Source organism: Xiphophorus couchianus, chromosome 20 (genome assembly GCF_001444195.1).
Source record: "Xiphophorus couchianus chromosome 20, X_couchianus-1.0, whole genome shotgun sequence".
Lineage (NCBI taxonomy): Eukaryota > Metazoa > Chordata > Actinopteri > Cyprinodontiformes > Poeciliidae > Xiphophorus > Xiphophorus couchianus.
Window position 1 is genome coordinate 18,118,890 of NC_040247.1, and position 11,971 is coordinate 18,130,860.

Here is an 11,971-nt window from a genome sequence, read left to right on the forward strand (position 1 = left end):
AAATGATTGTCCTGACCCAACAGAACAGTTTTAGAGGCTCAGGAAACCTTGCAAGAGTGGTTGGTCTGCTACATTTTGACTTCCATATATCATTTTTACAATAAAGTTGCAATATCTCACTTTGTAATAAATGTTTTAACTTTCTAATCTAGAGATATACCTCCACTATTTTTCACACATCTCCAGTTTCCTCAAGCTTTTACAGCCCCTCCAGAGGGCTAACATAAGTGCCATAATTTCTCTGAAGCTAATTATTGATACAGAATAAAAGAGGCTTAAGTGTTTGGAAACTTAACAGTGTTCGTTTATTGTTCAATACACCACATGACAGTTTGGAAAACAAGTTGTATTATGGTCCATGAACAACGCAGCTGCACTTCTGATATCCTTCCAGTATCTTTGCCTTCCTCCAGTTACGCATCCACAGCTTGGCCCGGTGGAAGTCGTCCTCCGATGGAATATCTGGACTTGGCCTCAATTTCAGTAGATGCTCCAAGCGATCCACTCCCTGGATGAATGGGTCTGTAGATCTGGAGAAGCTCAGATGGATCACAGCTGGCAGCGATGAGGGCTTACTTTGACCTCTGCCTCATCTTTCTCCTTTTACGCTTCAGCCTGTAGGAAATAAAACGGCAACTTTGAGGAAAACGTCCAGCTCACTCAAAATAAACTCATCGACTCGGCACGTTCTGCTTCCTGAGTCTCTACTAGCTCTTGTAGACCATTTATCAATAAAACTGTTCATAAAGCAAGAACTTTTGTGAAATGCTTTTTTTTTTTTATCTACTGTAAGGAAACGCCTCACTACTGAACACATTTTCTGCATGGCTCAACTAGCTTAGGGTTCACCAATTGTCATAATTCACCAATATTAACTGGCTCAAGCAAATAAAACTAAGTGGAAATAGGATTCAATACCAAACCAAAGTGACAAGAAACAAAACAGCGATATGTGAATGGGATGTAGGTGTATGAAATAGTCACCTTTTAAAAACAAAATTGACCTATTAGTCCCTTCTGAATAGTCATTGTGATCCCTAAAGTTAAATTTGTATTTAAATTATCAAATTGTATTAATGCATCAATATTTTTAACTTCCTAAAAATTGTTTAAAATCAGCCAATAATAAAATACTCCAATTTGTGTTCAGTAAAGATTGTACAGAAAGTTCTACCTGGACTTTAAACTTGTTTATGATTGCCGTACTGACTGCTCAAAAGCTGCCCATTTGCTTTTAGACTTCATAGCAAAATGTACCTGCAGGGTTTACTTTGATAAAACATTGATGCAGAATAAGTTCTTCATGCTACAATATCCTCAACTACTGCTTTTTTTAAAAAATCCAAAAGTATGGACTCAAATTTTAGGCTGAATAAAAGATTCAAGTAATTAGTATTAATTCCAACCATCAAAATGTTTTGAACATTTTCTTAAAGTTTTATATGAATAATTTAAAAGATGTAGAAATTATTCCATACTGTGATCAATAGTTTGTCACACCTTTCAATGTGCTTTGATGCAATTTGAGAAACTTGTGTTGCAGAATAGAAAAGATTTCAAATTCCCTCATTTAGTTAATTTGTGACCTACATGTGTGGCATTTTCATTTGAATTTTTAAGTGCCATCTCCAATTAAATGTAGATAAAAAGACTACACGTGCTTAGCTTTAGCTACCACAGTAAGCTAACCCATAGAAATAAACCTCACGCCGATATATATTTAAAAAAATAAAAAGAATCACGGTGTAGGTGGCCTGCAGCGGGTGCTTACCTGCGCATACGCTTCTTCCTCCACTAGAAGAGGAAGAGAAAAAAAAAAAGACAGTTTACATCTGAAACATTTACTTTAACAGCAGCTTGAAAAGGAAGACAGTGCGCTTCTAATAAAAGATTAAAAACTGAGCTAAAATCTCACTATTGCCACACAAAAACACATGGCATCAATGGAGTCACTGATTTGCCTTCGCTAACGGTAGCACGCAAAGACGCACAGGCCTTCTTTCAAATAACTATCCGTAGAGTGGAATTACCTAACTTTGAGCCATTACAGATAAATAAATATCATACATTAAGCATAAATTAAGGTTAAATTGCATTGCTTGTCTATTGGGCATTAATAAGTAGCAAGGCAGGCCGAGCTAAGATACAAGCTAGCAGAATAGCAACGCGTGAAGAAACACATCTCAAATACAGAAACTGAATTCCTTATCTTACCTTGGCTCTCATCGTGTGGAGATGTTTCTGTAAAAACGACACAAATAACTGGTTAGCAACTGCAGATGGTTTGTAAATATCAAAGATTAACTTGGATTTCGTTCGCGGTGAGACGATCCACCATACCTCAAAGCGAGAAGAGCAACGGAAAGAGGATGTGACGACGAAGGAGCGCGAGTTTTATAACGGTGTGACGTCACATCAGACTGGCGCAGGGCGCATAGGGAAATGTAGGACGTGTTCAACAAAATTCAGTGCCTGCGTCCTTCGGAGGCCGCCTTTGAAGTGTGATTAATCAAAGCGGCGCAACGAGGGCTCGTAGACAAAGTGCGTCATTCTTTTCCCCAGATTTGAAGGACAAATGGTGTAGCCTTCGCTGCCCATCGTATCCCAGGATTCATTGCGGGACAAACGGGAGGTTTTTGGCGGACGAAGTATGAGCGGGAAAGGAGAGTACGATAGTTTTACTGTACTGTATATCAAAATCTGGCGGCCCAGAAATTAAAAGCAGAACTCGGTTTCTATTGTTTGGCTTTTATAATTTATATAAATATTTTTACTATAATTTTTGTTATATAAATATTTCATTTATTATAACGGTTAAATAATTTAATAATAATTTATTAAACTGTTTTAATAAATAATTTAATTTAAAAACTCAGCTCAGGTTGCTAGGCGACCAAACATACAGAGAAAATCTAAATTAAATCTTAATTTCACGTTGTTAAAGCCAGTTACCCCTGCTATGATTTTACTAATTAAAGTAATAGTAATAGGACTGTCTTTTATAACAAATTACTAACTGTACAGACAAAAAATGTAGTAATAACTTCATAAGAAACATTAAAAGTTCCCGTTATTAACCCTGAGAAGAAAACATTTAATTCTAAATCCTGCTCTTTTAAAGAAAATACTAACCAAATATCTCTCTTTTCCATTCTCTCTAAAAACAAATATGTTACAAAATTGGTGAATGATTTTCTCTTGAAAATATTTTTTTCAAACGAAATTCAGCATTAGTAACAATTCATGACTTGGTTACTGAGACAATATTCACTATAATGCTATAAATACCATTTGGAATGATCTTCAAAACTGGATCTGGTATAAACAACACATTTCACATAACATTTGATATGTTAAAATTAATCAAATTTCAAACTATGGTATTACGAATCTAATTCTCCGGCTTACTTTTTTATTCTCAAGTATTGATTTTTAAAGACCTCTCCTGTTTTCAGCGTTTCGCTCAGTGAAATAACTTGCTTGAAAATTGTAGTTAACTTGTAAAGATTTATCTCATGTTTACTGTATTTTGAAGCTTTTTATTTTCTCTTCAGTTGTACAAGTAAAATTGATTGTTGTTGTAAAGTGCACCTTGTTTGTTCTGAATCGTAATGTTTACAGGTTTAGACATGCTATATATCTTAGGAAGAGAATCACATAGAGGTAATGTGATTTTGTTTCTTTTACAAGATTTTAGGAATTACCTGTTAACTTTAGCAAATTCACTTTAATTTCTGCAAACAAATGACTAGTGGCAAAGTTTGTACATTTTCTAGAGCATATTAACTGGTATATGTAGAAATCTAAATAAAATTAATATTTTCTCAATTTGATCTTACAATCTTTGTATACAAGCTCAAAGGGGGATTAAATACTTTGAAAACTGTATTTGAATTAAGAAATCACATGTTATTCAAACATTTCGTGTTGCAAAGTGCTTAACAGTCTTCGGCATCATTTCCTAACCTGTATAAAAATATAATTCTTAATTATACAACCTGGGGGTGAATATACCACTACAAGCAGATTTACAAAAAACAAAGAAAACCAGATGTGTATGAAAACATTTTATTCCATTTTCATAGGTGTAAAGTTACTTGCCCAGTGGTTGAGTTTGAAAGAGCAGCATTGTGCTTTTCTCCCAACGTATTTCATTGTGGACAAATATGAACCACCACTTCTCTCAGACCTCCAAATGGAAACTGACATGAAATGATCGTACAGCTCTGTCTCGACTCAAGACTCGTCTTCAGACAAGTTTTCCAAAACTTTAAACAGCTTTAGTCTCCATGATTCATAAGACTAAAGTGTGTTACAGGTGTAAATGGTAGAAAAGTTCTCAGTTTTTAAACAAGATCACAAAGTATAGATGTTCATTTTCACCATAAAAAGGGGAATGGCAGTAAATGTAGCAGATTGTTCCCTAAAATCAGGTTTGTTTCCACTTCCTTTCCGTGTATACCTAAAATATCGTCTGTTCAGCTTTTTAAAATCTAGGAGTTAAAACATCAACGCTTCAAAGAAAAATATGGTCATAATAAAAATATAAATGTTTATTTTAATTTTTAATCCTTTACTGCATAATATTGGCAAGGAAAAGAATTCAGGTTGACTCCAGTTTTCGATATTTTAAATGAGTTTGTAAACTACAAACAAGTGGCGATGCATTAAAATTACTTTGCTGCAGAACCAACATGAGCTTATTTTCTAACTAATAAATCAAAAGGAAATTCTATGCAGATCTCAAAAACTTAAAAGTCTTAAACACGTTTAAAACATGTTTTAAAAAAGTTTGGTGATTTTCATACAAAAAGAAAAAGGAAAAACTGCATGAAGAAAAAACATACACATATGATGCAGATTTTGAGAAAAAAAAAATTACATGCTCATTTTCCCTCCATTCCTTGACCAAGTTAGGGAAGAAAAGAAAACATTTCTCCAGTGATTCTATCAATTAATAAAGCAAAGGGTTAAGCCAAATATTGATCAACTGTAGGTATTTCTAAATAAACCTATCAGTTTAATTTGCTTGATTGGCAGAGAGCTCCGGAAAACTTGTCGTGTTTTGTCTCCCTTGTCTTTGGGGTCTTGCATGTGTGGAAAGGCAGTTTTGTTTATTCTGGTGCTTCCGTGTCCTCAGTCGGCTGTCCAGTTGCGTTTTCTGCCGTCTTTGACGCCTGGAGGACATGAAAGGGTTAAAGTCATATGGAAACTGACAAACTAGTTATCTGTCCTATTCAGCTGAAAGTGGCAAAAAGCAACATAGTGCCAGAATTTACTGCACATCACTGCAGAGGTTACCTTCTTTTTCTTCTTCTTCTGTGTTTTACGGCTTGCAGAGCTCTGTAGTAAAGCCTTGAGAAGGGAGGAGAAATTCAGGATGCACAATGTTGACTTTTGAGAAGTTGAAGTTTTATAACTTATTTCAGACTCACCTTTAGCTCTGGATCCTGAACTTTGTGCTCCGACTGGTAGAGCTCTGGATCAAAGGGTCCATTTGTGATTCTATGAGCCCCGTTGGCCATCAGCAGCACTGTGAACTTGAACTGGGCAACAAACTCTCCTGGAGGGAAATAATTATATAGGTAGTAAAGATGTGCCGTAATAAATTCAAATATTGTTAAAATGGGAATTTATTCAAGTGATTTATGTCAGGAGGGAAAACATGTATAGGTTCTTTATACACTAAGTGATTCATGTCAGACATTTACTTGTATTAATATTGATTGAAGCTTAAAGCTGAAGCAAAACCTCAATTTTAATTTCTCTGAAGATTTGGACTTCAATCATGATCATTAAGTTATTTTTCTATGCAAAAATAACATGTTAAGAACTACACAATCATGGAGGAGACTGGCTGCTCATAATGGAAAGTTGAGTGGAAGAAAAAAAGGTTTGGCAGAATTTCTGTACTGAAAATTGTATTTTCATTGGTCTTATGCGTTAGTCTGATTTTCTGAGAAACAATGTTGGGCTTTCATTAGCTGTAAGCTATAACAATTAAAATTAACAGAATGAAACACTTAGTGTTTGATTCTGTGTGCTATTGATCTATGAAATGAACTTTGTGATTTTGTAATTTTCTGGGACGTAACTCTATACCTAACAGAAGGCAAGATACTCACCCTCCTTCTCATGCAGCACACTGAAGGGCTGCAGCAGCTCATGTTTGGCACACTCGACCACCCCAAGACGAGCTTTAGCCTCATCCTCAAAAGCCCTGATTAAAGAATCAATGGCGTTTATTAACCTGCTGGACATGTAGCACTTCAGACGGCGGTAAAGGCGACATATTGCTTCCTAACCTTAGTGTGAAGGGCATGGCATCAAAGCGTCGCTCCACTTCGCTGAAGAACGTACGAGAAGTCTTCATTTTCAAGCCGTACTGTTTGCTGGGGTCCCGCTTATAGATGGTGGTCCTCAGACCTGAGTCTCTGGCCTGAAGATAAACCAGACATGGAGTTCAACTTTCCCTATTGGTCTTAATGTGAATTAGATAAAGTAAATTAATGAGAATGTTGGGTATGAATGGCTCAGATGGAATATCTAAATGCTGATTTTTTTTTATTTTATTGTCTTTCCAGGGATTAGACTGAAAGTAGCTTTGGCTAAATCTGATGTAAAACATCTCTTGTTATGAAAATTAACATGTTTACATATTGTCCCTGTGATGTAATTAATAATAAAAAATTGTGACAGTGAGTAGTCCTGTCACAATAATCAATAAATCAATTAATCGTATGATAAATTAAAACAAACTCAATAATTTCAGATGTATCGTTTTTCTCTTTCTACCAAAAACTGCATGGTAAAAGTCTTCAGTCTGGACTTTTGGTCTCAACTACATCACTTTTTAAAGAATAATTTTGTTTAATGAGACTTTATAATTCATTTCATCAGTTGTTTCTGTTGTTTTGTTCATTTATTTTGGATATTTAAAATGTCTCCCAGTTCCAGTGTTAAATGTTCATTGGAATTCGAAGCTTATTGCTCTTTGACAATGTATTCCTGCATTATTACCATTATATTACTGGCAAACTGTCTCAAAACAACAATAATATCGTTTATTATGATAACTTCTGGGACGATTAATTGTCCAGAAACAGTTGTTGTGACAGGCCTAAAAGTGAGGAGCAGAGGTGACTTACCTTCCCTTCTCCAGTGCTGACCAAAACATCGACAGCGTAAACTTCATGTACCTCAAACTCTGCCTTCTCGTGGTCCTTTCTGGAGAATATAATCAGAAAAGAATAATTATGTGAAGATCTTACCCGTTGTTATAATAATCTTTGTGAACGTTTTCAGATTAAACAATGACAGTACCTCTGCTGGTCTGACGGGTTCTGAATGATTGTTTTCTCTCCGTCTATCACATGCTGCTTTAACTGATGAGACAGCATACCTTAAAACCACAAAATCAAAGCAGTGAATAATGCTGCACATTGTGGAATGAAATATAGTGCCATGGAAACATCATCTGACAGGTTATGAATGCATAACCATTATCCCATTACATGACGACGCAGACACCCACCCTCAATAGGAGAGCATTTAAATGAATGTGCGATCTTGTTCCAGGCTTCTGTCACTTGAGTGTTCTGAGAGAGAAAAACAAAATCAGACATTTTCTAACAAAGTCTGCATTTTATCTCTAAGATTTTTACATTTAAACCAGTCTCTGATCTATTCCATTAACTAATCAGCTCTGAATCGTTTAAAAAGCAAAGAGGAAGGCAGCAGAAAACCTGAGGTTAAGATTAAGCGGTACATAAACCTTATGTTTCACAGAACTAATCTTTTTAGCCACACGACTGTTTTACCTGGTTGCCGGGTTTAACGAGGCGCAGCGCCGCTTCTGCGCACAGATGAGCCGCTTTGATGACGTCAGCTTTTCGGCCTGTGATGGGGTTCCCCTGCAGCAATAGAACCGATCAGCAACGGTGAACAAGAGGATATAGAAACGCGACTAAAAACAGGATTTTGTTTTTAAAAAGCTCTCACCTTTTTGGCTCCAACAACAAAGCTGTGAGCGACGTTTGCGATGAAACCGTCAACGTGAACCCCAAGGTCTCTAAACGAAAAACCAAACGGAGTGTCAACATTTAGAGATGAAGTTTAGCTGCCACTTTTATTTCACTATGAATTCCCTTTTTGGAAGTCTAACAGCTAGTAACAAATATGATTCTGCAAAAGACACTGGGGTATATTCAGTAACCATCATACAGTAGAAAACAAAACTTCTTAAAACAATTCCTTATGAATGCTAAAGACACGATTAGAAACCAAATTGCACCAATCGACATGTGATCTACAGGCCAAATATAGAAAAATATTAGATTTCTTTATTCACTAAATGCATAAACATGAAGTTTGATCTTTAAAAGAACCAACAATATTTGATTTGATGCACTTTCTTGAGATGAATAAATTATTAGTAGAAATTAAGAATATTTAACACATAAATGGTGACAGTCAGTGCAACTACAGCCTCTATCAAAACACCTACAGAACATTGTGTACGCTGTTGCTAAAATGTCATAATTTGAAAAAATAGTCAACTTTTAATGGGACGTATCGTCTAAAAGTCAAATAAACTGTTGCAGGCCAAGTAAACACTTTGTTGGACCACTATGTAGATTAATCTCAGTGTATTTGCTTCTCAAGTTCACTGGCTCCAAATTACAGCAAATCAGCTTAACCAGATATAAAGCTCCTGGTTGGCTACTAATCCTTAAGCTAAAGCCAAAGAGCAAAGAGGCGACGAAGGAGCAAAATAATCTCACTGTACAAATGTTCCAGTCAGGAGAAGCAGACGAAACAACAGCAGCATTTTATACCAACTACTGCTTAGTGAAGACAGTCACAAATAATATATCAGGTAAAATTACTAAAACTGGAGTTTTCTCCTAAATGAGTGAAAAGACGAGATAAACTCATGTCAGCAAGGAGCTGGATGGTTTTATGGCTGGTGCTAGAGGTGTTCAATCAGTCCTCCATATTTTGGACAAGGAGTATGATTAACAGACAATTATTTTCTTCCAAATAATACATTCGGGGCTTGGTAAACCCTCTCAAAACCCAGTGGGAGAATTAAATCATGATCAAACCAAACTTTAACTTTAAGGCACAATAGCAAAAACAGCAGTTTTATCACAGAAACACCACTGTGCAATAGTCCATAATATTCACAGAAAAACAAAGTGGTGGTAGTAGCATGCCCTGTGCTTGTTTTCTTTCCCAGACGAAACTTGATTATGTGTTCAAGTGGATGAAATAAGGAAACGTTCTAAATACAGTCGGCTATAAAGACACATCTCTAACATAAAACATTGACATAAAGAAGGAAAACACACTGGAAGCAGCAACATTACTGCAGTGTGGCACCTACATTTTGACCAGATCCCCATCTTTGAGTGTGTAGTCGGGGTCACTCTTCAGGGGAGAGAAGTGGCAAACACAGTTGTTGACTGAGACGCTGGTAGGGAAGGCAATGCCTAGAAGAGAGAGGACAGGAGTCTTCATTTAGAAACGATCCACAAGTTGATCTCAATCAATCAATAGTCCTCAAAACAGCTGATCAACCTAATCCAGACTGAGCTGATTGAAAGATGCAAGCGACACCATCTTCTCCTCACCTTTCTTCATTTCCTTCTCCTTCTTGAAGACCTTCCCGGTCTCGGTCATGATGTAAGCGTCGCCCACCTCACACAGGCTGAGCACAGAGATCCCGGCTTTAGCTGCCTCCACAACCTTACGAAGAGCCTCTGTGTGGAAACAAACCGCACAAATTAACAAGCAGGACAGCTTAGTAGCTGGTCTACTGGTGTGACTTTGATACTGTTAAATTGAGGGACGTCAGGACAACAGCTTCACTAGTGTACTACTATGAGAAGTTATAGTATTTCAAAATACTCAGTGAGTGTAATGGAACTGCAGTGGAGACAGAATCTGTAATCCATCCACCCAAAGCTTTGTGTTGCTGCTCAACAGCCTGTGTTGCAATGCCCAAAGCACGGCTTTATACCCGTAATTACCTGCAGCTACAATACAGGCAGGTAATACAAGCCCTGATGTGAAACACAGTCTATGAGATTCTGTGTAACCATTTTTTTTTTTTTTTTTACCAGAACACATTCTGTGCAGGTTTGAGTACAAAGTGCACAAATGAAGATGGAGAGGGAAAGAAAATCATTCTTTTTCTGTCTATACTTGCTAATTAGAATAGTGTATATTTTTCATCCATATAATCATTATTATATGGATGATTTTGTACCTGCTCTGATAGGTTCATGACGGAAATTAACAATATACAAACAGGGTTATAATCTGTCACATTTCTTTTAAGTCAACTGGTCCACATAGGAATCTGAAGCAAAATAAATGGATGGTTCAATACAGAGTTTTCCAATCATGTTGAATTGAATAATATTGAATTAAATTGTATTTTAGATCGGAGCATTTTAATGACTATTTGGTTCAATAATTACCAAACATGTTTAACCAACCATATAAACAGAATTTCAGACTAAATTAAAGATGAATATTAAGAGCTTTGACAAGCCATGCCTACAAAATGTTATTTTTATAAAAAGAAATTATGGTTTTTAAACCAACTTGTAAGTAAATGTCTCTGCAGAACAAAAGACAAAATAAGACAATTTATATTAAAACGTATCAATATTTAAACTTAGGAAAGCCCATGTGAGGCTCTGGGTTACAAACTTGGACTTGTTCACCTTTTTACTTGATTTCATAATCATTTCATATGATATGAGAAATTACTTAAACTGTGTTTCTTATTTTACTATTAAAAAAGGCCAAACAAACATGACGTCCAGGTACGGAAAAAACTTCTCCCAACTAATATTAAACTCCTGAACTAAATAATTTCATAAAAATAATTCCTCCATATGTTAAAGTTAATGTTAGCCTGTTAAGAGCCATTCAACCTGGTGCATAAGTGACTCTAAAATTAAAATAAAAAGTGAACAGAAATGGCTTTTAATACATATTTGTAAGGTTACTGAATGAAAAAAGATACCAGTAACTCAAGTACGTGCTATCATGACCGACTCAGAAGAATGAAGCTCGGTTCCGTTCTTATCTTTCGGCTCGTTGGCGTTTAGTTTAACGGACAACCATGTACCAAGCTGAGCTAGCTCGTTTGTTAGCATCTCACAATGTTTTAAAGGGTCCCCCCATTTAAAAACCTAACATCAACCTTGAACTACACCAGCTAGCTTCGGCTAACTTGGCTGTATAAAACTGTAGGCGCTGCACCTGTTCGCCTGCCGGTTATGATAGCATACGTGCTCCCTGAATGTAAAAGCACATGGCAGAGGCTGCAGCTGCCGCTGCGTGGGGAACGTCGCTAGCTGGCAGCGCAACAGGCCGTTAAGGGCAGGTCGTTCCAGCCACAAACGGCTTTTAATTTTTTCCATCAACTTACGGGTGGCGATGTCACCCCCCATCTTATACTTGGTGACCACCAGGTCTTCGGCTATGGTCTGCTCTTGCTCCTCGTCGGACATGTTGGCAGTGAAGTTCCCGTCGCTCCTGGGCCCAACGAAGCGACAGCTCTCAGCAGATCAGCTCGGCTCAGACCGTTACGCAGCTGCTCGCTGCACGCGCGCAAGCCTACGGATGCCCCGCAAGCTCCTCCCACTTTACGGCGTGACGAAACCTCAACCCAGCCCGCCAAAAACGCGGGAATGGTATGGCAAGCTAACTTATCATATAACAGTTCTGCAACGCTGTTCTCAGGTCAAATTATCACTAGTTATTTACCATTAATAATTTTGTAGTACTTCCAATTTTATATATGCTTTTTATTTCTCATAGCCATTATGAGAATAATAGCGATATTATTTAATATATAGTAATATTTATTTCATATTATTTTGTCTTATAATAATCTATATCCAGACCTGCACAGCAAAAAAGGAAAACATTACATTACTATTTCTGAATA

At 36.7% G+C, this 11,971-nt stretch overlaps 1 protein-coding gene and 1 long non-coding RNA gene across 2 annotated transcripts; both read right to left on the minus strand.

Moving 5' to 3' along the window:
* Positions 1 to 280: 280 nt before the first annotated feature.
* On the minus strand, positions 281 to 2,454 carry LOC114136094 (uncharacterized). The gene is made up of 4 exons (XR_003593735.1): positions 2,341 to 2,454; positions 2,215 to 2,241; positions 1,772 to 1,794; positions 281 to 615 (listed from the first exon to the last, which is right to left on the minus strand). It is a non-coding gene; the product is annotated as an uncharacterized LOC114136094 (long non-coding RNA).
* Positions 2,455 to 4,052: 1,598 nt separating this feature from the next.
* On the minus strand, positions 4,053 to 11,633 carry pa2g4a (proliferation-associated 2G4, a). Its single transcript, XM_028002365.1, has 13 exons — positions 11,450 to 11,633; positions 9,636 to 9,764; positions 9,389 to 9,494; positions 8,002 to 8,071; positions 7,821 to 7,913; positions 7,535 to 7,598; positions 7,324 to 7,402; positions 7,149 to 7,227; positions 6,306 to 6,439; positions 6,126 to 6,220; positions 5,436 to 5,563; positions 5,302 to 5,355; positions 4,053 to 5,177 (listed from the first exon to the last, which is right to left on the minus strand). Exons 1-13 carry the CDS (start codon positions 11,529 to 11,531, stop codon positions 5,115 to 5,117), a joined length of 1,176 nt encoding a protein of 391 aa, XP_027858166.1. The 5' UTR covers positions 11,532 to 11,633; the 3' UTR covers positions 4,053 to 5,114.
* Positions 11,634 to 11,971: the final 338 nt, after the last annotated feature.

Excerpts from the sequence above, each read along its gene's own strand:
- pa2g4a (XM_028002365.1), bottom strand. The coding sequence starts at position 11,531 with ATGTCCGACGAGGAGCAAGAGCAGACCATAGCCGAAGACCTGGTGGTC. Across the intron at positions 7,914-8,001 it reads TTGTTGTTGGAGCCAAAAAG|GGGAACCCCATCACAGGCCG; the intron begins GTGAGAGCTTTT and ends CTATTGCTGCAG. Across the intron at positions 5,356-5,435 it reads TTCAGGATCCAGAGCTAAAG|GCTTTACTACAGAGCTCTGC; the intron begins GTGAGTCTGAAA and ends TCCCTTCTCAAG.